This window comes from Elgaria multicarinata, chromosome 2, assembly GCF_023053635.1.
Source record: "Elgaria multicarinata webbii isolate HBS135686 ecotype San Diego chromosome 2, rElgMul1.1.pri, whole genome shotgun sequence".
Taxonomy (NCBI): Eukaryota; Metazoa; Chordata; class Lepidosauria; order Squamata; family Anguidae; genus Elgaria; species Elgaria multicarinata.
The window spans coordinates 49569566-49595558 of NC_086172.1; the positions used below are offsets into that span (position 1 = coordinate 49569566).

A 25993-nucleotide genomic window follows, 5' to 3' on the forward strand; every position below is an offset into this window, starting at 1 on the left:
TGAACTGATTTTTATGTATCCTATTTTCCTCCTTTCCAGATACCTCAATTGATAGTGTATCTTTCATTGCTGCTTATGAAATTGACAAAAGTTAAATTGCACTTTTTACATTGATTAGCGTAAATTTTGAAGCGCCTCTGCTCTCTTGTAGCCAAATTCAGCATTCTGAACTTTCTTATGACAAATAGCCCTTCTACTGGCATATTTTGAATGTAGTCGTTTTTAAAACTAGAAAAGGCATTTCTGTGCCTCTCTCTCTGGGAGAGGTCACTGTGCTAATGAAAAAATGACGCCTTCTGTGTTGCCATTATGAGGATTCAGTGTCAAAGACTGCAATTAAAGGCTTTTTCAGAAAAATGAGATGCAAAGTACATGCTTAAAAGATGCGCATGGCTTCTTTGCATGCCCACTTAATACAACTGTACGTGCAGATTGGACTGTACAAGCACACAGGCTGAAATGTCCATCTCCGCATAGAAATGACAAATTAACAAGCGCTGCTGTGTTAATTGCATATTCATAAAAGGCATGCAAATGCATGTAAAGAGATTTTGCATGAATCCTGGGCATCAGATTTCTGAAAATTAAGCTTTTTATATACTGTAGTAATCAATGGGAAAATGCTAACAATTCAACAATGAATATGTTACTGTTGAAATAATTGTCTCTTTCTCCATCTTTTATATTTGCTGTAAATGTCCAAACTTATTTTTCAACTGTTATTGTGACCCATTTGTTACCAGCATATTTTAGCTATATTGTGGGTGATGACACATACAATAAACACACATATATTCATGCTCCTTTTATTAAGATGACTTTCCACTGATACTAGAAATACTATAGTTTCTAAACTCGAGCAGATCCCATAAATCTCCAAAGTGTAGGCAGCACTTATGCTGAAAGAGAAAATAGATTCTGGAGTGAAGTTCCCAGATTATCATTACCGACCTTAAAGAGTTCATTCTTCAGACTGATGGCATTCCTAAAATTCTCTCTCACTGTGCTAACGGATCCCTAGCTGAGAGTTTTTGGATGGTGGTATTCAGAGGTATACTGCCTCGGATACTGGAGGTAATATATAGCCATTGTGACTAGTAGCCATCGATAACCTTAGTCTCCATGAAATGATCTTAATCCTCCTTTAAAGCCGTCCAACTTGGTGGGCATCACTGCAACTTCAGTAGTTTAACTATGCACTGTGTCGTGTACTTTTGTTTTTTAAATACTTTACACATTCAGACAACGCACTAAACCATGCTGGTTAACCACAAAATGGTTAACGGAATGGTTTACGGTGTCATCTGGCACGTTTTCCCTAACCATCTGCCCCATTAACCACATTGTCACATTGTGGTTAGGCTCACTAACCACATTATGCAGTGTTATGTGACTCTATCAAACTGTCATGTATAAAGTTGAGTGGTTACTTTTGTTTAGAGTATAACAACATAAGAAGAGCTGTGCTGGATCAGACCAAAGGCCTACCTAGTCCAACATCCTATTTCCCACAGTGGCCGACTAGATGTCTGTGGGAACCCCAAAAGTAGGACTCGAGGGCAAGAACCCTCTCCTGCTGTGTCATTCCTCAGCAACAACAATTCAGTGGTGCTGCCTCTAATCTTGAAAGTGGCAAATAGTCATCAGGACTATTAGTTATTGATAGCTTTATCTTCCATTAATTACTCTAATATCCTTTTAAAGCCATCTAAGTTGGTGGCCTTCACTACATCTTATAGTAGTAAATTAGTTTAATTATGTGCTATATAAAGAAGAACTTCCCTTTTTCTGTCCTGAATCTGTCATCATTCAGCTTCATTCAATAATCCCAGGTTCTAATATGTTGAGAAAGGGGGGAAACCTATTTCTACTCATATTTTTGACACTATGCATAATTTTATACATGACTATTATGTTCCCTCTTACTCTTTTTCTAAGCTAAAAAGCCCCAAATGTTGTAACTTTTCCTCACGGGGAGTTGCCCCAGGCCCTTAATCCTTCTGGCAGTTCTTTTCCGCACCTTTTCCAACACTTTTCCGTTTTGAGGTGCGGTGACCAGAACTGTACACAGTATTACAAGGTCACACCATAAATTTGTATAAAAGCAAGATAGTGACAGGTTTAAATTGCAGTTTAAAATAGTTTCTTTATTTTCTTTACTTCTCATGTTCCTACTGTAAGTGTAAATGGTCCATATAACCATAAACTCTGAACATAGTTATACATTTTATTATTTTCTCCAGTGCACGCGTATAGTTTGCTATTTATCACATTACATAATGGAAGGTAATGTATTTATCTGAAGTAATTTCCTTGTATTATAGTACTGCCAAATTTGTCGAAAAGGAGATAACGAGGAACTGTTGCTTCTTTGTGATGGTTGTGACAAAGGCTGCCATACCTACTGCCATAGACCCAAGATCAGTAGTATTCCAGATGGTGACTGGTTTTGTCCTGCCTGCATAGCAAAGGTAATGCTAATGCATAGGTGAACCAAACGTTCTTGCCCTGAAGTCCTTCAGTTCAATAATTTGTGGATGTCCAATAATTGCCATTAATGCAATAATTACATTTAGACCCTGCAAACTTGCTTCACAAAAAAGTTGAATAGTCTGACCACTTATACTTCTGTTAGTCATCCATGATACATAGAGGATGGGTCTGAAGTAGCAAGGAGGAATCCAACTCTCCTCCTATTTCCAAAAAAAATCCCTCTCTGATCAGAATTCTTACTAGGCAAAGCCAACCAGGTGAATGGATATTTACATGCCTGTTGATGAGCATACCATTAAGAAACAAATACCCTTTAAATTGTTTTAGTGCTGTTTTATTAGTATGACTAGTGTGCATTATGAAGAGAAAAACAATTTAGATGTATGTGGTATGGTTCATGTTCCTGTGGAACTCAGCCTAGATGTATTGAAGCAACATTATATAAAGCTGTTACTCCACTGAAAAAATAATCAAGAATGTGGGGATTAAGTTGCTATGAACTCCTCCATGAACCATTAATATAGAGGCTCTAAATGTCTAGAACAAAGAATAATTTTGATTTCTTTACATGTAATTTGTTTTCTGCATTTCCCTGTTGTCATTGAGAACCACTTTACACATTTTTACGGGGTCATACGAAACAGTTTACATATTCCTTAAAACAATGTATGAAGTTGTCATAAACTCAAAAATGAAATGCAGTAGACAAATTAATTCATTTCTATTGCAATATATGCTTGCAGAAAGCATGTCTTTTCAACCAAATCTATCACAAAGCTACCTGTGTCATGGAGACAACATTGGCTGTGGTGTTCTGCTGTGTATACAAGCCCATGGGGGGAATCCAATGGGGTGCTTACGTCCCTTATGCCCCACCAATTTCCATCTGCAAGTGGGACCCACCACTTGCGGAAGGAAGATTTAACACTTATGGGACAATGAGAAATGAGAGAAAATGCTTATTTCTGGAATGGGGAAGGTCAGCGGAACTTGCATAAGGCAATTCCGCCAACTTGCCCCAAATGAGAAATGAGTGTTTTTGTTCATTTCAGGGCTTCCTTTGGGAAGCACTAAATCACTGTTTCACAAGTGGTGGGTCCTGCTTGCACAACAGAAGTTGCAGGACCCACCGCTTGCGCAACAGAAACAGCAAGGCACAAGAATCAGCAGAGGTGTAAGCGACCCGTTGGATTCTGCCCGTGATTTTTTATACATAGCAGAACACTACAACCAATGCTGCCTCCTTTAAGCATGTAGTATTATGATAGATATGGTTAAAAAGACATGCTTGCTGCAGCCTATAATGAAAAAAAAATGTAAATCTTTACAGTTAAGATACATTTTAAACTGCTTTCATTAATGGAAGACACCTGCTATTACCCAACTAATTTACTGCATGTTTTTGTTTGTGTAACCTTAAATTATGATTTTTCTAGCTGTAACTTTTGTTTAACGTATTGTCCATTCTCAGTATTATTATTCCATTTTCTGTTGAACAGTTTGCTTATGCTATTTGGATCCATAGAATCATAGATTCATAGAATAGTATAGTTGGAAGGGGCCTATAAGGCCACAGAGTCCAACCCCCTGCTTAATGCAGGAATGAATGCAGCTCTTTATATTGTCAAATAGATGCTCTAGCTTTCTCAAGCATTGTTTTATAATCTGTCTGGGGTCCACTAGTGTTTTTTCTCTTTTTCTTTCCATTTCATTTACAACTTTTCACAATTTCAATATCAATGACCTGTTTAATTAGTGTGCTCTTTATTCCACCTCTAAAGTAAAAAAAAAAAGTTATTGTATTCTAAAATACGTGCCTTCATTTTGGTACACTGTTGTTTACTGTAATTTTGCAGACTTCATTTAAAGTTGATTGAGCAGTGCTGAATCATCGCAACAGTTATAGTGATGAAATTCTAGCCTTTGAAGTCTGCGTATTCTGAGAAAAAGGAAGTCTGATCATGTCTATGGAACTCTAGAGTGGTCTTGAAATTGGCTTGATTTTAGGAGGACGGACATTAAATAATTTCCTCCCAAAAAAAATCCAGTTGTCTTTCACTGGCATCCAAATATTATAGTTTCTGAAATCTCCATGTATTTTTTAATATAGAAGCTGCAATCAAATCTCTCCCTGCACTGTGCATGAGCAGAAAGTGCAAGCATGTGTACAGCAAGGGGGATATTTCTTTCCTCAGTGGCCCTTGTGTCTCACAAGGTGCTACTCCAGATGGGCTTTTGTGGAGACGTAAGGGCTCCTGCTGGGAAGAGGAGTTGAAAAGCTCACTTTTAAAAGCTTTTATAGCTTCCTTGTAGAGGCAGAACACTGCCCTGTGGTGATTTAGATTCCGGCTAAAGACATATGGGGTAAATGCAGTCAGCTTGGATTGCAATTGGCTCCAATTATTTTGACCTTTCCAAGGGCTGATAAGTTTGCTGGGAGAGTGGCAGAGAAGTGAGAGGACTGTTTGTTGACATTGGCAAGCCCTATTATGAGTTAGGCCTAAATTCAGAGAGATCTAGCCTTGGCTTGGCTTGGCTCATAATGTGCCATGGAATTCTGAATTGGGAGAGTTCTGAACTTTCCTAGTGATTCATTCTTCTCCATCACATTCTTCTCACGTGCTTGCCCTTTCATATGCAATGTTCTCACACAGTGGCAGCCTTCCCCAATGTGGTGTTCTTCATGTGTTGGACTACAGTCCCATAATCCACAGCCAACATGGACATTGAGGGTGCTAGCTGGTGGTGATGAGAGTTGTAGTCCAACACATTTGGAGGGCACCAGATGGGAAAGACTTTTCTGTGGCCTAGAGGAAAACTGGTGATGTGCAAATGCTGCCTGAGAAAGGACTTGCACATACCTCTTTTTAAGAAGATATCTGGCCCTTTGAAGTGCTCTACAGCTGCCTTTTACATCCTGGTGCCCAGATGTTTTGGACTTCAACTCCTATCAGCCCCAGCCAACATGGCCAAAAGCAAGGAATTCTAGGAGTTGTTTTCAAAAACATATGGAAAGCACCAGGTTGGGTAAGGCTGCTCTACAGTGAAGGGCTTTTTGTGTGCCTCATGTGTCATATAAATTCACATTCTTCTGTTAAAAACAGCATTGGCATATTCATGTTGATGTATGTGGAACTGTTTTGCTAATGGAGATAAACATTTGCTGACCGGCTCTGCTTTGTTTTTATTTGGGGTGGATTTTATCCTGATGCAGGCAAGTGGTCAAGCTTTAAAAGTTAAAAAAAATCCGATGAAAGGGAAAAAAAGTAACGAACACAAGAAAGGCAAGAAACTGCCTTTAATGGTAGAGATGGAAGAAGATGACTCTGCATCTACAAGCAGCTCGGTCAAAAGAGGGAAAATGGACTCCAAAAAGAGAAAAATGGATGAAAATATTTCTGTTAGCCCATCAAAGCAGGAAAGTGTTTCCCCTGTGAAGAAAGCTAAACGAGATGAATCGAAGGACATGGCAATATGCAGGTATTGGCTGGCTGGGTGTGTTTGAAGCTCTCAAAGTACATGTGACACAACCACTGTTTAAACCTGGATCTATTTGAAGCTCTCAAGGTACCTGTGACACAGCCACTGTTTAAAACTGGGTCTGCCCCAATCATGTATAAAAAGGGGGGGCGGTGTTAATATGATGGAGGCCCCAGTGTTAATGGGATGAATGGGAAGGAACCCTTGTCAACCCATCCCTCTGGCACTTTCTCCTTAGCTAGGATTACTATCAGAGCCTGATTGTGATTTAAAAAGGGGTGGGTGGGTTGGCTGACATATACTGCAGGAAGATAAGCTGGGGAGAGGTTCAGCAACTCTTTCTTGTGTGCCTTTTCTCTAAATGATTATACATGATTGGAGTAAACTAGGCTTTAATATATCATGTAGATTCAGCCTGAGCCTGCTCTTGATATTAAAATAAAATGTATTCCCCTGTACATTCAGTAAAGTCAGTGGATTGGATACAAAGTCAGTGGGCTGGATGCCATTGCCAAGGCTGCCCCGTATCTCAGATTAGCGATAGCAACAGGGATGGGGTGTGTGTGGTCTGGGCGGAGAGAGAGTTTTGTGCCTCCTTCCAGCATGAAGAAAAAATGGGAAAAGGGAAAGTGATGTTAAGGGGTGGGGCCAAGCCCTCTGCCATGAAGTCAGGGGTGGAGACTGTGGGGTAATCCAGCCCCCTACCCTAAAATAGTTATGCATTTTAGTTAGCAGAAAACAACTGCTGCTGACAGAACGGCTTTTTCTAACCCATATCCAGAGGACTTCTGTTTATACAATCTGGTGTGTAAGACTGCACAGGCTGAAAAACTTTTTATGGCCAACTGGGGTATATAAATGGGAAAGTGCAATCAGTTATCTGTCACTGAAATCAAAGTGGAAACAAACAAAAAAGTATGAGGGCATTTTTCTCAAATCTTAACCTAGAGTGTAAGAGAGCTACCGACTAGGAATCTCGGGGCTTAAGGATTGGAACTAAAGATTTAGAATAGAAGTTGAATGTGAATAACCTAAGATTCAGAGGGTGCTTTTAGATGGAAAACTCCTAGTGCTCAAAGTCAAATGGTATTGTGGAGCTATTCCTTCCTTTCCTCCTTAATGGAGTTTTTCTGGAAGAAAAAAAGATGTAAGAAACAGTGGGTGAAACCTAACAGGGTTATGATGTGATGACATTGTCTAGACCCTCTGTAAATTAGACAATAAACATACTTCCTTCCAAGTCCTTCCCATGGCTATGTATGGATTCCACATTTGCGAAGGCGTACAGCTGATTGGGGAGAGCTACTTATTGAATGTCAAAGCTAATTTGCGCTTTATATAATTTTCGGCATATCCAAGGGTTTTCAGGCAGAATACAGTGTGTCACAACCTATCTTTTGCTAGTATCTGCATGGGGCAGGGGAGGTAGATTAAGACTTCTTAACCTGATGTGTAACTTCACACTTTATTGCCCTATATCCTTCCCTGTAGATGAACTGTTGAGAGTTTTGTGAACTTGACTGTTCTTTTTCTTTCTCTTCTCAGGTATTGTATGTTTTGTCTTTGAAACTCACTTTATAAATCTAAATTAAACTTATTTATTATCTACTGGTTCTATGTGTTTCACAGCAGGCAATAGCCTTGTTTAAATAATTATAGCTATGTGAAGTACAAAGCAGTTTGGAAATTGATTTCTGGTTTTCTTGGTTTTCTTAGCATGCTCCTGTCTGAATTGGAAACTCATGAAGATGCATGGCCTTTCCTACTTCCTGTAAACTTGAAGCATGTTCCTGGTTATAGGAAAGTTATTAAAAAACCCATGGATTTTTCCACCATTCGAGAGAAACTAAGTAATGGACAGTAAGTAAAAATCAGAAGAAAAATGTGTGGAGAAAATGAAATCAAAATTAAATCATTTTTTCAAAATTAAAATTTAGGTAGTATCAGATTTTCACTATTCTTAGTTACTGGTACATCATAGGTGAACAAATAGGTCAGCTGAGAAGATTTGTAGACCAAAGAGTAGACATGGGTCAGCCATAGTACAGCACTAGCGTTAGTAAGGTGAACCCAAAATCAGTTGCTTCCAGGCATTGTGCTATCAGATCAGACAGGCCAGGTCACTGTCCAAGATGGAGCCATACATATTTAAAGGGTCCACCCAATGGCTGACACGAACATACTAAGCAAGTTGAGCTTGTTTCTCGTATGTGTAGGCATAGAATGATTTACTCATATCAGATCTGGAATACCTGTTGTTGCACGGCAACAGACAGATAAATGTATAGCAGGCCTGATATGAATATTCTTTCAATTTGGTGAATAGGAAAAACATCCTTGGATGGCTCAGCATTAGGTGAGGCAGTTTCCTCTCAAAAGGGACTGTGGTGTCACTAGGAAGCCATAAATCCCAGAGATTGGCCTGGACTCAGTCTCTCTCTATATGAGATTTCAGTGTAATTTAATGTAATATGGATACAGATATCACCTTAACTTTGTACAGATGTTTATGGCTTTCTATTCCCTCTGATAGACCCAAACCAGGTGTGTTCATTCCCTGTTGCTTCCAGAGAAACCCGTGGTGGCCATTTCATTCAGTGCCTGCAGTATTTAAGATGACAGTAGTGGAGAAGTACTTAGTTATCAGGTTTGCATGATTGTTGCAGCTCATCATGGCTTATTTCAGTCATGACACATCTTAGTTGCTGTTCCCTTAACAAAATTGCTTAAACTTGCATATGAATGAGTGAGGTAATGATTAAAATCTGAGCATTAGCAAAGATTATTATTTGCTTTCCTTCCCCCTCCCTAGTAGCACGGAATTCTTCCTATGCATGTTTATTCAGAAGCCAGTCCCATTGATTTCAGTGGGCTTACTCCCAAGTAAGGATGCATAGAACTGCAGCCACTCACTGTGCTATGGAATGCTTTCCACCAGTGGATAATTTTCAGGATATCTCCACATGTGTGAACCTCTTGTTCTTTTTGTTTTTTTTAGTATACATAATGCTGGATCCAATGTGTGCCCTTAACTAGATGAACCCAGAGAGCTACCCTGAATCTATTTCTTTAAGTCCTATTGAGTTCAGACTCCTATTTTACACACACACACACAAATTAAGTTTTAAAAAGTGCTTTTTTATTATCAATATAGTTCTGTGTACAAGGTCCTGTTACTCTAGAAATTATTTGTTACAGTATATTGTGGTGAGACTGGACTTTACAAATGGGTAGTAGAAAAGAATGGTTGAGTACTTTGCACAGTTCGTTGACTCCTGGTATAACGCAACTATAAACTAACCCGGTTCTTTCTTTTTTCTTGGTAGGGTTTTTAGATTCCTTGCTTTCTTTCTGTATTTAGTAAATGTCACTCCTCTTTGTTTCAGATATCCTAATCTTGAAGCCTTTGCTGTAGATGTCAGGCTTGTGTTTGACAACTGTGAAACATTTAATGAAGATGATTCTGACATAGGTCGGGCCGGCCACAACATGAGGAAACATTTTGAAAAAAAATGGACAGAGATTTTCAAAGTGAGCTGAAGTGATCACAGCCCAACATGTTTTCTTTTCTTAAATGAGGACAAATGAGACCAGCAATGTGAACTGTATTTACATTAAAGTACAAGGCACATGCATAACTAATGACTGTTTTATTTTTCCTTAAAGTATCACAGGGGAGTGGTACTGGTTCTTAAGGCTTCACTCCTACAGCGACCATGGCCCTTGGTTCTTGGTTTGTGTGTTTTATCAAACTATTTTAGGTAGAACAGGGAAGCACACCCAAAGAATTTAAACGTAAGGGGTGTAATAGTGCAATAGCAATTTAAAATATATCAAAACGCACTGAATATTCAACCACCAGAGCTCTACTTGGGGAAAAAGGTTCTCTTTTCCCTTTCAATAAATATCTATTTTTCATTTTTTTACTTTGTAGTTTATTTTTTAGTAAATGTATTTAATTTTATGAATTATTTATGATTAAATAGCATCCAGACTCTTCGTTTTCTGTGAAAAGGAAGAATTAGAAAATAAAATTGCTTTAAATCTTGAAAATACAACAAGGAATGTTTTAAAATATAAAACAAAGCCAAGTAAAACTGTTTACACTGATGTGCTGTAAAAAGCACGAAAAATTAAACTTTACTGTAGAGTTACAAGTACATTTATATATATGTTGCTGCATCACTTGTGTAGTTAAATTGTATTTCAAGACAGTGAAGAATAAAAATGAGACATATGTATATACTGTTCATTATTGTTTATATTAAGTCTTGTTTTAAATATGTATGATGTGTACATATTGTTTGCAGACATTGTTTATGCCTTAGAAGGACTGTAGCATTTTATTTTAGTTTTAAGGTAATTATAGCTATATGGCTTGTACAGTAACTATCCTCTACCAACACTGTGGAGTCTCCTTAATCTTTGTAGTGCCTGCCTTTAAAACAGGGTGTAGGGGATATTAGTTTTCCATTTTTCTATTTTGTTATATAATTTCAAGCCACCAGGGCCTCAAATTCAAGTATAATCATTTGTATCCATGTGGAAAAAAAATTGTGACAATTTCCTACGCACACAGTATTTTTTCATAAAAACATTTCCCTCCATTTGCCTTGCCACAGAAATAACAAAAAGACATTTGTAACCACTGTGTTTTATCTACTGTGTGTTGTGGTGGCCTGTTGGAGGCAGATAGATCAGATTTTTTTTGTACCTATGTAAGAGTACTTGAAGTTTCATTTAAAACAAAACGTTGTGGAAAAGGTAGCATTCTTCTTCATTTTTTAGGAGTGTTATTTTTCACTAGTATGTGTGGCACGGATACAATAAAAGACTGTTTTGCAAACCAGTTTTTTTCTCAGTTATTTTAATTTTGTATATGTTCTATTCAGGAGTAGTATTTTTTTTTAAAAAAGTACTTCTCTCAGTAGCAAGATTTTGTGAATAGAAAATGTGCTATAAGCCATAACAAGAAAAGAATCTGGCGAAAGCTACAGCCAAAGCTGTAGTTTGGATGGCTTTTGATTGTAATCCTGTCCAGTCTATGATGTCATGCCAAAGCTTGTTCAGACCTATCTGGAATGCCAGCTTTAAAACTGTTAAATGGTAGTGGTTGCTACTCAAAGCTAACTAGGGATATGTGAATGCTATGGCAGAACTAAACCAAAGGCTTCAGGCAAAACAAACCTACTTTAGGTCAGGGAGTGCAGCATTGCAGATGCTGTCCAGGGCAGAAGTTTAGCTCTCACCCCCTCTGGCAATATGGGCTTCTCTTAATTTCCCTCCCAGTAGTTACAGTGGAAGGGAAATTAGGTACACCAGCTCCAGGCTGGTGTAGTTGAGTGGTGGGTCAGCAGGGGTTTGTTTCAGGCCCTTCCATTGGCTATCACTGGCAGGAATACCACTGGTTATAGCCTCATACCCATGAAGGGGCACCTGCACCAAATCCTAACCCTGTTCAGCAAGCAACACCAGGTGTTTTTGCACAAACTTGTATGTGACACCCATTATATGATATATGTCTTTTGGTTTGAGGCTCAGCATTACTTGTAATGCAATGCTATACATATATATGCAGAAGTAAGCTCTACTGAGTTCAGTGGGTCATATTCCCAGGCAACTCTATATAGGTGCAAGGCTGCTGCACTTATGTCACGGTATTTCCCTGGTGGAGTAAAATGTTCAGAGCCATCCAGGTTTACTGGCACAAGTATTTATATCATTATAAACCGATAGCTCTCAGTGGTGTCCAACCTCATTACTTATATTAGGATGCATATTTTTGTTTTGTTATGGTAATGGATTTTTTTTTCATGGTAATGGATTTTTAAAATTTTGTTACCAGGTCTGTGCAGTGCAATCCTACACATGTTTTCTCAGAAGTAAGCCCTATTGAGTTCAATAGGACCTATAGGATTGCAGCCTTCGAGTGTCATGCACGTAGCATTAGAATAACATTATTGCTAACTTGCATTGCCTAATACATGTGACTGAGGAGTAGGTAATTAGTTATAATAAAGTATTCAGAAATGTTTTATTTTATTTTATCCAAATTAGAAATCAGTCTTTTATCTCTAGTACACAAAGGCTTACAAGAAGATTTGTTCCACTTGACTTATCCATATTTATGGCCAAGCTCATTACTAAGAAATTATAGTGAATGCTCCTGAAAAATATGAAGTTATCAGAAAGAAAAGAACTTATTCCAGTTTTGTAATAATTTTCACCATATAATACTTTTGATTTTCATCCAGCAGAGAAGGGTAGTAGAACAACAAAACAGATTTTTTTCCATAACAAAAGTTTTGGCTGGAGACGTGCGGTGGCAGTAAAAATAGTCGGTGGTGGGACTCAACCCTAGGCAACCCACTCCGAAGAGCATCTTACCCACAAGAGTAGGTACATATCAGAATAGTAACATAACTCCCACTGCGTTCAATGGGGCACTCTCAGGTAAGTGTGTGTAGAATTATAGCCTCCACCTAAAGAGCAGCAGTCCTGTTGGATTGCATGCAGTCTTACAGTGCAATTGGGCTTGCTCTCAGGTAAGTGTGAATAGGATTGTAACGGTTATATGAACATTATGTGATTCAACAGATAAAATCAATGACATTTCCTGATTAAGAAACATGCATGAAACCAGAGGTTTCTAACTCGAGAAGATCGGTTCGCATGGGTGATATGATAAAACATTCCTCTCTTGGCATTAAAAGTTTTGAAGAGACTTCCACTCCTGAAATTTAACCGAACACATAAAATTTGCCTCCTCATAGGCCATCAATCAGTATTACGCACCCAGGCCAACAGGTAAGCCAAACCAACATACTAAAAATCTAAGGCATTCTGGAGCCTACTATAATCTATTTAATACAATCTTTGGATTAAATTTAAGAAGTAAATTATATTTTCTAAATATTTATCTTGTTTTCTGTTAGACTAACACAATAAAAAGTTAAATACTGAGGCCCCAGCACAAAAGCTGAACACTGAACAAGGTAATAATTCGATAGATTGGGAGCGGCATACTCTTTAACATAACTAGTTAGGCCTGTCTTGAATTCTTCCACTGCATGTAATCCAGGTTTAATTGCTGGATTTTCTGCCACACTAGGATTTTACATTAGGAGAACTTGTAACAGCAATTCAGATTGACTATTTTAAAAAGAGAGGGAAAGGCTGATTGGGATGGGGAAAGTTTTTAATACTTTTAATTATTTTTTACATATGGATATATAAAAAACACAGCATACAACACTGACAAAAACAAAAAACAACCACAACAATCATATATCAACACCTATGTTTTGATGTTTTTACTTTCTACTTCACATATAATTCTATATATGCAGACCAAATGTCCCTATCAGGACAGAGCTGTTGGTGATATTATTCCCCCCCCCCTCAAATAAAACATCAGAATTGTACGATTTTCTATCCAGTGTATTACGGATGAAGTGGTTTTTTCTTTCCAGCCTTGAAGGATCATAAGAGAGGAAAACGTTGCAGAAAATGTTAAGTAGAACAATGAGAATATAAGAGGAACAGATGGATGTGATCAGCTTGAAGCTAAACAGTAAGCTGATCACTAATAAAGCAATTGATGGGCAACTATGGATGTAGTTTTGCTCTCCAACCTGAATACCAGGTTAATTACAATTATGTGTACTTTAAAAAAAAAAAAGTGGTGGGGCCCTTAATATCTTAAATTTGGTTGTTCAAATTCACTTGATGTCCTGAAACCTGAAAAGTTTGGACATTATCTGAATATTTTAAATGTTTCCCAACCCACTATTTTAAAATAGATTACATCATACATGCTTCTGTTTATATTATCCCTTTAATCCCTTTAAAGGAACACATAGACAAATTAGATAAAGATTGAAGGACATGTTCAAACTTTTACTGGATTACATTGGGCAAATAACATTGGGCAAATGTAGTCAATGAGCCAATTTGATTATTTTGCCTTGTGTGCAATTAACTGAATGGCACAAAGCTTACTGAAGCCTTACAAAGTATTTTGAGAATTACTAAAGACAGGGCCTGCCATACCATTAGTGGTCACCTCAAGTAGAAGATGTTGGGTGGTATGGAGGGGTGTGGAAGTGGTGGTTGTCCCCTGGCAATTCCCCATTGTTGGAGGATAGCGCTGTATTTTCCAGGCAGCCTGTCCTGTGTCCCCTAAGCTAACCTGAAGCATTCAGCTGATTATTATTATTATTATTATTATTATTATTATTATTTATATAGCACCATCGATGTACATGGTGCTGTACAGAGTAAAACAGTAAATAGCAAGACCCTGCCGCATAGGCTTACATTCTAATAAAATCATAGTAAAGCAATAAGGAGGGGAAGAGAATGCAAACAGGCACTGGGTAGGGTAAACAGGCACAGGGTAGGGTAAACTAACAGTATAGAGTCCAAACAACATCAGGTTTTAAAAGCTTTAGGAAAAAGAAAAGTTTTTAGCTGAGCTTTAAAAGCTGCGATTGAACTTGTGGATCTCAGATGTTCTGGAAGAGCGTTCCAGGCGTAAGGAGCAGCAGAAGAAAATGGACGAAGCCAAGCAAGGGAAGTAGAGACCCTTGGGCAGGTGAGAAACATGGCATCAGAGGAACGAAGAGCACGAGCGGGGCAATAGTGTGAGATGAGAGAGGAGAGATAGGAAGGAGCTAGACCGTGAAAAGCTTTGAAGGTCAACAGAAGAAGTTTATATTGGATTCTGAAGTGAATTGGAAGCCAATGAAGAGATTTCAGAAGTGGAGTAACATGATCAGAGCGGCGAGCCAAGAAGATGATCTTAGCGGCAGAGTGGTGGACCGAGACCAATGGACTGATGTGAGAAGAAGGAAGGCCAGTGAGAAGAAGGTTGCAGTAGTCCAACCGAGAAATAACCAGTGCATGAACAAGCGTCTTGGCAGAAGAGACAGACAGAAATGATCGAATCCTGGCAATATTATACAGGAAAAAACGACAAGATTTAGCTACTGCCTCAATATGAGAATAAAGGAAAGCGAGGAATCAAATATAAAGCCAAGACTACGAGCTTCCTTGACCGGAGTAAGCGTAACATCATTGACAGTAAGAGAGAATGAGAGATGAGGGGAAGGCTGATGTGGAAGGATGCTGTCCTGTCTTGAGGTGAAGTAAGATTCAGTCCAATCAACTTCATTAGATAGATTGGGGTGGGGAATCATCTTGTTCTTCACCTCAGGCAGAAAATGTGGGCTGGCCCTGACTGAAAAAAACCATGAAGAGGCTGAGAGACAAATCCCAATAAGATTCTGTCACTTGGTATGAGTAATACTGAAGTCATGTTTTTCCAATCTTTAGAATACAATCAAGTGGATTGCAAGGTGAGAAAACTGGCTTAAACCAACTTGATCTTGTTCCGTGTAATTACCTTCAATTGACGTTTGCATACCTCTTAGTCATCCCGACTGAGTACAACTACCACTAGACTTAAATAGCTTGTGTGTTGAAACTTTGAGAGGTTTTCTACATGAGGCATTTACTGTGTGCTTGAAATGGTTGTTTAGGGCTTCTTTAAACACAATGTGACCTTCCAGTATCACTTCTATTTGTAAACAGCTGCTTCAGTTAGCTTTTTTTTTTTTTAGCACAGGGAAAATACAGTATTATTTGTAAAACTGAAAGAAAACACTTTTTTATTTGAATAATTGTGCTGTTCGGCAATATCTAGTGCCACCTAGAGGTTATGTAACAGAAAAGCAGAAAAAGCCACACTCTTTGTGTAGTGCTCAATCTCAATTTTGCAACAAAACCGAAAGTAGATACAGTGGATTAACAGCTGGATATAGAAAAACTCTTAGATGAAATATTATTGGCTATGGAAGTGCTGCAATCCCAAGTGGATCAATCTTTAAAACTAAAAATGTATCCACGATGGGTCAAATAAGGCATATTGGTACACTTGTAACAATATCAGCAAAGCCTAGGCAAATACAAGAACTGAAAGGAAGAAGGAAGCGCTAGTGGCCAAGCTAGTCTGTTGCACAAGGTCTTGTGCACAGCTATGGGAGGAACAAGGGAGCATTGTACTACATTTTAAAGCAGTCACACGTTCACACAATTAATAGTGGACTCTAGTCCATTAAAGCTTAGGACAGAATTTTTGGACTTTAGGCTGCTATAAAACTCTTGCTCGTTTGTACTGCAAGTGATGAATACACTTGCCCCTTTTGTTCGTGTGTCACATAGCCTGAAAAACATAGAACTCCCCACTGCCAATTTATCATAACTTCTTCCCAGTTGCCTTGAGGGGATACTTATTTACCACAGGCATCCAGCCAAGTGGCTATTCTAAATATATTGACTTGGATCCTAACTAACACTCCATGAACACAAGTCCCCCACGGAAGGGACTCATCCAGTGGAAGCTTTTGCTGGCGGAAGAGAGGGGAGAGACATTTTTTTCCCAATTCTCCCTCCCACCTGCACCTCCTCCATCCCTCCCCCACTGTTCTAGAGGGTCCCATGAAACTCTGAAGCAGATTTTCAGGGGACAAGAGGCTCCATAGGGGAAATAAATGAAAATTGGCCTTGTCCACTGACAGGAGTGCCCTGGAGCGTTAATTAGGATTGAAGTCATTGTAATTGTTTAGACAAGAGAGAATAGACTTACACTATTTGGAAGTTTTTAGAAAAACATTTATAGCAGACATTTATATATGAAACCAAGTGGAATATGTCTGATCTTCAAGGCTGGTTACTGCAGGTCCTAGACCCTGAGTCCTTACACTTCTTTTCCATTTTTCCTTAAAATGTCAGTCCAAAGAGCAGATGCTTTGTAGGAGGGGCACTTGATACTACTGCAGCATTGCTACGTTCCTCTCCTGTCTATGTATTTGTTTTATCTATTTACTACATCAAAGCTCTCTGGGCTCCAGAAAATATTTATGCAGATCAGAAGATGGCACGAAGCCTTTGCAATGGCAGAAAAGTACTTATATCTCACTTTGTGCTTTTAACTGGCTAGCTAATATTCTGGTTCACATTTCAGTAATGAATATATGTTACAAAGGCTGCAATGCTTGGGACTTTTTCTTTGCTTAGAAAAGAATCGAGGCAGGGGGACCTGACATGTTTATAAAAGTTTTTCTCCCAGTTCCATATTACGACCATCCAGTGAACCTGAATAGTGGGATATTTAGGATAGACAAAAGGAAACAGTTCACACAGTGCATGGTTAATTTGTGGAATTCATTACCATAAGATGTAGTGATGGCCACCAATTTAGACAGCTTTAAAAGGTTATTAGATTAATCATGGAAGATAAAGCTATCAATGGCTACTATTTTATTATGGTTTTAATTTTTGTGAACCACCCAGAGAGCTTCGGCTATTGGGCGGTATAAAAATGTAATAAATAAAATAAATAAATAGTCCTGATGGCCGCTTCCAGGATTAGAGTCAGTATCACAGAATTTTTGTTGCAAAGGAACAGTAGCAGAAGAGGTCTCTTGTTCTCATGTCCTGCTTTTGGGCTTCTCATAGATGATTGGTCACTATGGGAAATAGATGCCGGACTATAGATAGGCTTTTGGCCTGATCCAGCAGCACTCTTTTGTTGCACTCTAAACAGAAATGCAACTGGTCAACTTTATACTGACAGTCTGATAGTGTTATATTAAATTTGTAAGACATTCCCCCCCCCCAAATGTAGAAGCAACCGATAAGATATAAAAATGCAAACATCATCACTGGTAGTAATGACTCTAGTTCAAACACATATTTAAGTTCCAATCCTATACACACTTACCTGGAAGTAAGTTTCAATGAACTCTGTAAAGCTTACTTCTGAATTGTGTATAAATTTGCAGTTAATTTGTCTGTTTTGTGTACTTGAGCAGCTAAACATTCACATAGCTGGATCAAGGCCTTAAATGTGTGATTAATACATTAGTTTACATGCTTAATATGTTTGTATACTACAGTGCATGTTTTTTCAACCACCTATATAATAAGGTTGCTTCCCTCCTTATAAACACACACAGAAAATTCCCCTTTGCCATACTGTGAGTTTATTATGTCAAGAATGTTTCCATTGTCAAATGGAAAGACAATGGTTTAAATATCAAATTATGTAGATTAACAAGGAATTGATTTTAATTAAGAATTGATATTGGAAGTTTGGGGAATGGCCACTGAAAGACAACCTCAAACCTCTCCCAATGCCTTTTTAGAAAAATCTGGAAAATATGATCAAGGGAAGTGTTTCGTTAGGCGATGTACTCAGAAGTCCCACTGCGCTCAAAGAGGCTTACACTCCCACAGTGAGAAAATAATCCTACATTCTGATTCTGTGATTAAGTTTATTAGATTGTTTTACCATTTTACAATATAATAAAAACATTAAACCCTTCCCCCTCCTGCCCTTCCCTTTTAGTAATGGTCAATTTTAGGACCCTGCTGTTGATTTATGATCCTTCGCTCTTCGGACTTGTTACAGCTCGCAGCCCCCTTCCCTTTATTCCCATTTTATTCTGAGCGCTTCTTAGCAAAGACGAAGAAAGCCGCTCCCAACAGCGGCAGGTATGAAGCTGCACCTGAGGGGAGGAGAAAAGGATTGATGGACGGGTCGCCTTAAGGCCTGGTAAGGCGAAAAGAATTCACTGCCCTCGCGAACACGCCCTCCGCTTTTCTAACTTCCGCCTTCCAGGCCTAGCGGTCACAGCCGCTTGCTTCCATTTCTCCCCCAGGCGCGGATGGAGGCGATTAGAATTTGCCACGTGACTTGACCGGGCCCGTGTTGTTTTGCTCCAGCTCTGTCGCCGCGCTCCCTTCCGTTCCCTCGCTCATAGAACAAGAGAGACGTGAAGCGACAGCGCAGCCGCAGGAAGAGGTAGGAATGGAAAGGGGGGGGGCACGCGCGCGCCCCGCTGTCAATTTTGATAAAGGACCGCCGGGGAGGCTTGTACCATCAGGGCAGTTATAGAGCGTCCGGCAGAGACCGCCCCTCCCCCACTTCGGGGTGGGGTGGGGGAGATAAGCGGCTCGCGCCTTAGAGTCGGTGGGCGGCGCTTTCCCCCAACAGGTCCTCTTCTTGTCTTCCTTGTCATCCCCTCATAGTCAGGCTGGTCAGGCCTATGCGAGTGGCAGGTGGCGAAGCCCCCTTTTGTGGTAACCGTGGTTGGGCTTGTTACGCCCGCTATCCGCGCGTCGTCGGTATAGTATTATAAACGAGGCGCTGAATATTGTTTATTTTTGTACTTCTATACCGCCGTTCAAAGCAAATTCCTCCCAAGGCAGTTTGCAAAAGATAGTTAAAGCCATAAATCAATTTAAAACAAACAGACAAAACAGGCTAGTTACAAAAACTAAAACCAGCCGCAGTTTAAAACAATTTAAAACGCGTCTCCTAGTTTTAATCGAAGGCAGTATGAAGAAGATGAATTCAGTTTCACTGGCACTTTTTTAATCACAGGTGCTGTATTTATTAATATTTATATTTTGCCCAAGAACAATGTTCTCTGGATGGCGTACAATAACAAAACACAATTATAAATAATAAAATCAGTATATACCTCAGCAGTACCATGAAATAAATTAAGCAGATTATAGAGTTAAATTAAGCAGATTATAGAAATAAAATTATTATTAAAGTTTTGTTTTTATTATGCTTTTTAGGAAGTTTTAACAATGTGTAGTATGTTTTTAATCAATATTTTATGTATTTTATACTTGCTGTTCCCCACCTCGATCAGGATGGAGAGGCGGGTAAGAATTATTATTATTATTATTATTATTATTATTAGAGTTGAAGATTAAGGGTGTAAATCCTATGCATGTTTATACAGAAAAACGTCCTAGTATTTCCTAGCCAGCCATACATAGGATTGTGGGATGTTTTGTTTTGTTTAAACATTCATAGGATGATGCCCTAAAAGTTTAAAACTCCTGGGCAAATAAAAATGACTTTATCTGGTGCTGAAAGGACTACAAAGTAGGCTCCAAGCAAGCACCTTTGGTACATGATTTTAGCATGAAGCCATTAAAAAAAATCAGCTTAAAGAAGCTTAAAATGTAGAACAAAAATAACGAAATCCTAAACAAAAAAACTAATGGACACATTGTGGTTACTTTCCTTATCTAAGAACAGGAAGTGGTGGAAATAACCTTCCAATATTATTTTTTTAATTTTTGCATAGGATCTCGTTGTATATTTTCTACAGAGAAGCTTTTCTGTTTTGGTAATGGAGGAGGGAAGCTTTGATGTCATGCAGTGCATTTTTACTCAAAATATTTTTCACTGAATTCAATAGAATTGACATCCTAATAAATGTCCTTACTTACCTGAGTGTAATTCAACTTCTGCTCCGTGGGACTTCCTCCATTGTAAACATATAGAACTCTGGTGAAAGTTCCACTAAAAACAACATTTTAGTCACAGCTAAAATCCTTTGAATGGGATTTAAGGTGAAATCCAGCAAAACAGACAATGGAATATTCAGTGATGGAGGAACAGATTCCCTTTCCCTCTTGTAGCCCCCTGCGTACCGTCCAAGTCTGCTCCAAAGGATTTGGGGAACCTCCAGAGCAGATTTTGGGAGTGGTGCCAGGTGGGAGGGAGAAGAGGAAAGGGAAATCCCATTGCACAGGCAGAGGTCTACTTGTGCAGTGTTGGATGGAACCCATAGACACAACTAATTTTAGCTGAATCAAAGTTGAAATCTATCAGAATCCAATATTCACGTTCAGAATTGTGTCATCCAGATTTCAAGTTTAATAAATAGGACTGTGCCGGTTAAATTACAGTTGACAGATATCAGTACAAATAACAATTGATAGGTAACAGTACAACTTTAAAAAACACAACGTATGTGGAACACACAGTGAGTAATGATGTACAATTGAGTCAAGCAAATGGCTCATAAATGTTTTGAATATATATATGTGATTTTAATTATTTCAGTAAGATTGTCATGACCAGGTTTTAATAATATAATAAAAGCAACAAGGGCAGGATCTATGTTACTGCTTTAAAACAATTTATAACAGTAGTGACAACTGTTGAGCCTCAGTACACACTTCAATGTGTCATATCCTGCTTGGTGTAGATCTGGCCGAAGTCAGTAAAAAAATGGCATATTCCAGCATATTGGAAGATCCATTTACGATCATAAGTGTAGAAATGAAGCCCGTTGTTTCTTGCTGTTTGTTATTTATAAAGTTATTTAATTTGTAGAAGAATTTGTAGATGGCACCATTTCAGACTGCAGATTGAAATCATATGAACCTTTACCAACACAAAGTGGTACAGCCGAGACATAGGTTTACCATATCAGTGAGAACTAGGCGTTATTTATCTGCCCAACACCTCAGTGTAAATGTGTGGGGACTTAAAAGCTCGATTTCAGATGGAATCAAGTTCATTAGTTTGTGTACCATAGCCCTCTCTTTTCATAGTATATGCTTGTAACTCTTAGGTAGATAAACCTCTGCAATATGCTTCTGAATAAGAGTTGCAACAGGGAACATGAACAAGAAAATACTAAATTGTGCTCATTTCGTCCTTGTGAGCTTCCCATAGGATCTGGCTGGCCACAGCGCAAACAGAATGTTGTACTAGTTAGTCCTTTGGTCTGATCCAGCATGACCCTGCTTATGCTTAATCAAGATATGCCTATTCAGCATTGTGGAAAAAGCAGGAAGTTGGAGGCTTCATAGCATTTGTACGGGTCTCACAGGGCAGCAAATAATTACCTTAGAAGTGGGAAAAGAATAAGTACTAAACTTGTTTTGTTTCTTGACTCCTGTGATAAAATGAGTATCACTAGTGAAAATATGGAAATCAAGATCAAAATTAGAAGACATGAATAAAATGCTTTTGAGGAGAAAATCTCTCATTAGAAGCTGTCCTGCATGTGTTCCAAGAACAATGTCCCTGTTCCCACTGGCCTCCAACCCCGCATCTTTGCATGTTGAATTGAAGTTACGAAGGGGTAAACAACATACTGTATTTCTTCGATTCTAAGACGCACTTTTCCCCCCATATAAACATCTCTAAAAACGGAGTGCGTCTTAGAATCGCAGGTCATTTATTATTCCTTAGAATCAAAGCTTTTTTTCTGTTGGTGGTACTGAAATTAGTGTGCGTCTTACAATCGATGGCGTCTTAGAATCGAAGAAATACGGTATGTTTGGCTGAACACATGCAGGTTCCTCTAAACAGTCAGGAACTTGATCCTTCACCGAACATTGCAAGATCAAGGTGAAGCCAACAGGATTGTTTGTCCCCAACCCTCCATGTCAGATTTGAAGGGGCCTAGGAAGCTGCAAGGGGAAAATTGGTAAAAGATGCCTCCCCTCATCCAAGTCTACCCATGAGAGCATGCAGTTTTCAGAGTTTGGATTCGTGCAATCCTATTTGTTTGAGAACCATATCAAAAGCAGCACAAATGCTTCCAGCATTGTAGGTGCTCCTTGAATTGTGCCATTCCAAGAAGATGCCTATATGGTCACGCCAGCCGTGTGTCAGATGGCATGAAATGCTACTGTGTTAACTGCTTTCCTTTTTCATCTTTCAGCCTCCTATTGCCCAATTAACATTTTACAGAAGGAATTATTATTCACTTTAAAAGTGCCTAAAATTTACAAAGCACTATAAAGAGCTTAAAGAACAAGACAGCTCCTGCCAGCAAATTCAGGTACTAATTCTTGAAATTACATAATCTCAGCAGTATCATATGATCCGGGTAGATGGGCCTCCCTGCCTTTTACACATAAAATACAATGCAGCAACTCTTAGCCCTCTGACTAATGGATGTGCTTACCTTCTCTACTGTGCAGTCCCAGAACAGTTGGAACCAAGTGTTCTTTCTTACAGCTCCTCCTTTGGTTCTTTCCGTTACTGGGCTATTCTTCCTGGGAGACAGAGGGGGTAACCTCCAGTGGCAAATAGATGGCCAGAGAATGTATGCCTTCTGCTCTGCAGTCTCAGGAAAAAGAGTGTGTTGGCAAATGTCTGTATTGGTTGATTTTGCTTAGCAAGGAAGTCACTACTGGGTTACTGCCACTGAGCTGTTTGTAATGCCCTAGCAAATATCTATATTGATAGTAATGTCCGTTTTGAAACTGTTAATACAATTTCGGCTGGGTGCCTACTATAGTCACTTTTTCAGGATTTCTCCATAACCATCAGAGACATAAACGTTTAGGGTGCAATCCTAAAATGGTTGGCTGGGGAATGCTGGAAGTTGTAGGATTTTTTTTCTGTCTCAACAGTATAGGATTTTTCCCTAAGTGAAGTTTTAATTTCCAGCATTTTAAAACCTTCCTTTGTGGTCCAGATAGGTATTTCTGGTGCCCTGTTATTGTTTAACTTCACTTGCTTACCCTTACTCTGGTTGAAGCCACTAGAAAAAATCATATATACTTTGTTAATGGCCAAATATTTATGTAAGGGTAGATAAGCTTTCTTGCCAGAAAGATTAATAAAGGGGACAATAATCAACATTATAAAGAACTATTATAGCGTCTCTCTCTTTATTGCAGGCAACTTTATATGACCAAATGGTGAAGTTAATTTGTACTCTGTCAGATCATAGAGATGATGTCAACTGCTGTGCCTTGTCCTCTTCCTACTTGGCTACGTGTTCCTTGGACAAAACTATCCGTCTGTATTCTTTAAATAATTTTGTTGAGCTTCCTTACTCCCCTCTAAAAGGCCACACTTATGCTGTCCACTGCTGCTGCTTCTCTCCTTTGGGAGATATTTTAGCTTCGTGTTCTACAGATGGCAACACAGTTTTGTGGAATACTCAAAATGGATTGAAATTAGCAGTGTTGGAGCACCCTTGTAGAAACCCTGTAAGAATTTGTCAATTTTCCCCCAATTCTGCATACTTAGTTTCAGGAGCAGCTGATGGAAGTGTAAATCTTTGGAATGTTCAGTCCTTGAAAGTGTACCGGTGAGTATGCCAGGTTTGAGTTAACTAGAATGATGTTACCCAAATATTATAATCTTGTGAGTTATTAGATCTGCCTCTACTTTACCATATATTTATTATACTGGAAGAATCCATTAGACTTTATATTACAGTAGCAAAGATAAAGTCTGTATATAATTTCTGTTGATAATAAAAATAGTGACAACCATGATCCAGTTTCAGTTATTGCATAAACATCTGCAATACATATATATATATTCTTGTTGTGCTTGACATTGCAGCAGGTTTTGAGGTACTTTATGGGAGACTATGGTTGTGAAAGCTACCCAAGACAGAACTTGAAATAAATATTTAAATTCCTAGCACGGGTTTACATTGCTATTATAGGCATGAGTTCTGTATAGATCTAACACCATTTCGTATTCATAGGTGTTAGTAGCTTTTTGGGTGCTGAACTGTAATTCACTGCTCTAGGATAGAATATTAATATTATTAATGCTATGACTAATGAGGAAATAAACCCAACCATGGGTCCTATAAAATATAACTTGCTAGAAATTCTGCATTTTGGAATAATAAATTAATGTACATGTCATTTAGCTTAAATCTAATTTCATTCTTCAATTAAAATATAGAAGAATGTTGAACTTTCTGTATTCATGTGATTCAGTGGCCTCACTTGAATGTAATGCTAAATCATGGTTTACCATTACAGAACAAGCAACAGTGAGACATGAGCCCGTAGATTCCCCCCCCCCCCCCCCGTCCTCCAGTGCACTGCAAGGTGGAGTTCTGAAGTGTTTGACTCTGTTTAGATTAATCTCACCTTGCCCTCTCACCTAAGCTCTAACAAACTGTGGTTAATCCTAACTATGGTTTTTAGAAACAAGCCAGCTTCAAGCTATAGTTTTATGGAGCTGGCTTATTTCAACTAAACATAATTAAGTTTAGCTTACATTTTTCGGTTTGCACAGGGCCTTAAATTGCAGTTAATCGAAGACGGAATGGAAGTCTGCAATCTCTTCATGGCCACCCCAGAGAAAGAGAAGGGACGGGCAGTGCACAAATCTATGGCTTGTTAAACTATAATTTAGCGTTATGCCTGAATGCAATCTTTGTCAAGTGACTAGAAAGAGATAGGTCTTGGTATTTTCTAGTTACATCATTTATTTATATTTTATAGTATTTTAAAATATACATTAGATGTCAATCTATTTGACTGATTTTAAATATCCACCTTTCAGTTTTGGTTTCATTTATTACTAATTTTTCAGACTTGTAACGTTTTCAGGACTTTGCACTTCCAGAGTTCAAATTCTTATATTCTTGTCTTTCAGATCTGGTAGTGTTAAAGATGGCTCTTTGGTAGCCTGTGCATTTGCTCCTAATGGAAGTTTCTTTGTGACTGGATCCTCATGTGGAGATTTAACTGTTTGGGATGACAAAATGAGGTGCTTGTATAATGAGAAAGCTCATGATCTTGGAGTCACTTGCTGTGACTTTTCTTCACAGCCGCTTTCTGGTTAGTTAACTTGTATTTAAATGAATCCTTTAAATGTTTTTTTTCATTTCCATCCCTACCTCTTATTCATATTCTTTCTGTCATCAGGGTCTATGGCAGGGGAACAGAAACATACTATTCTTGATGTTTCAGAGTTCTTTCATTTCTCTCCAGTTGGTCTTGTACTGAGCATGATTATTGGGGGGGGGGGGAATGTCTAGAAAGTCGCCTAGATGATTGGCTTATCTGTAAAATCTTAATAGTACTCTCTGTGAAAGAAGCCCAAATTCTTTGATAAGGAGAATTATTCTAAGAAGTTATGATTATATGCTATTATCCTCTTTGGGATCTTTTTACATTTTCAATCACTTTAAAGGCAGCAAAAGTGAGGAGAATAAACAGTAAGTCTGTAATTTTTTACACACTTGTTAGTAAGTTCAATTGAATTCAGTGAGACTTTCTTCTGCATTAATATGCCTACTATGAGGCTGCAGCCGTAAACTCACCTGGGAGTAATTCCCGTTGACGATAGTGGGATTTACTTCTGAGTAAATAGGTATAGGACTGCACTGTTAATATTTAAACTACCATACTAATGTGTTAA

The 25993-nt window shown here is 38.6% G+C and overlaps 2 protein-coding genes across 14 annotated transcripts in view; both read left to right on the forward strand.

Moving 5' to 3' along the window:
* The window catches only part of BAZ2B (bromodomain adjacent to zinc finger domain 2B), a 204921-nt gene extending 194106 nt beyond the window's left edge, over nt 1-10815 (forward strand). For 10 of the 12 annotated variants that reach the window (XM_063116506.1, XM_063116513.1, XM_063116508.1 and 7 more), the window contains 4 exons: nt 2325-2471; nt 5708-5973; nt 7690-7833; nt 9360-10815. In XM_063116506.1, the coding sequence (XP_062972576.1) occupies nt 2325-2471; nt 5708-5973; nt 7690-7833; nt 9360-9513 (711 nt within the window). In that variant the 3' untranslated portion in view covers nt 9514-10815. Of the gene's footprint in view, nt 1-2324; nt 2472-5707; nt 5974-7689; nt 7834-9359 lie in introns of those variants that run through there. The other 2 variants (XM_063116517.1, XM_063116518.1) reach the window with 1 other exon arrangement.
* Nucleotides 10816-18717: 7902 nt separating this feature from the next.
* WDSUB1 (WD repeat, sterile alpha motif and U-box domain containing 1) overlaps nt 18718-25993 on the forward strand; it is a 34574-nt gene continuing 27298 nt past the window's right edge. Inside the window, exons 1-4 of one of the 2 annotated variants that reach the window (XM_063116503.1) lie at nt 18718-18841; nt 22527-22646; nt 23494-23909; nt 25226-25410. In XM_063116503.1, coding sequence (XP_062972573.1) covers nt 23512-23909; nt 25226-25410 — 583 coding nt within the window. In that variant the 5' untranslated portion in view covers nt 18718-18841; nt 22527-22646; nt 23494-23511. The remainder of the gene's footprint in view (nt 18842-22526; nt 22647-23493; nt 23910-25225; nt 25411-25993) is intronic. The other variant, XM_063116502.1, reaches the window with a different exon arrangement.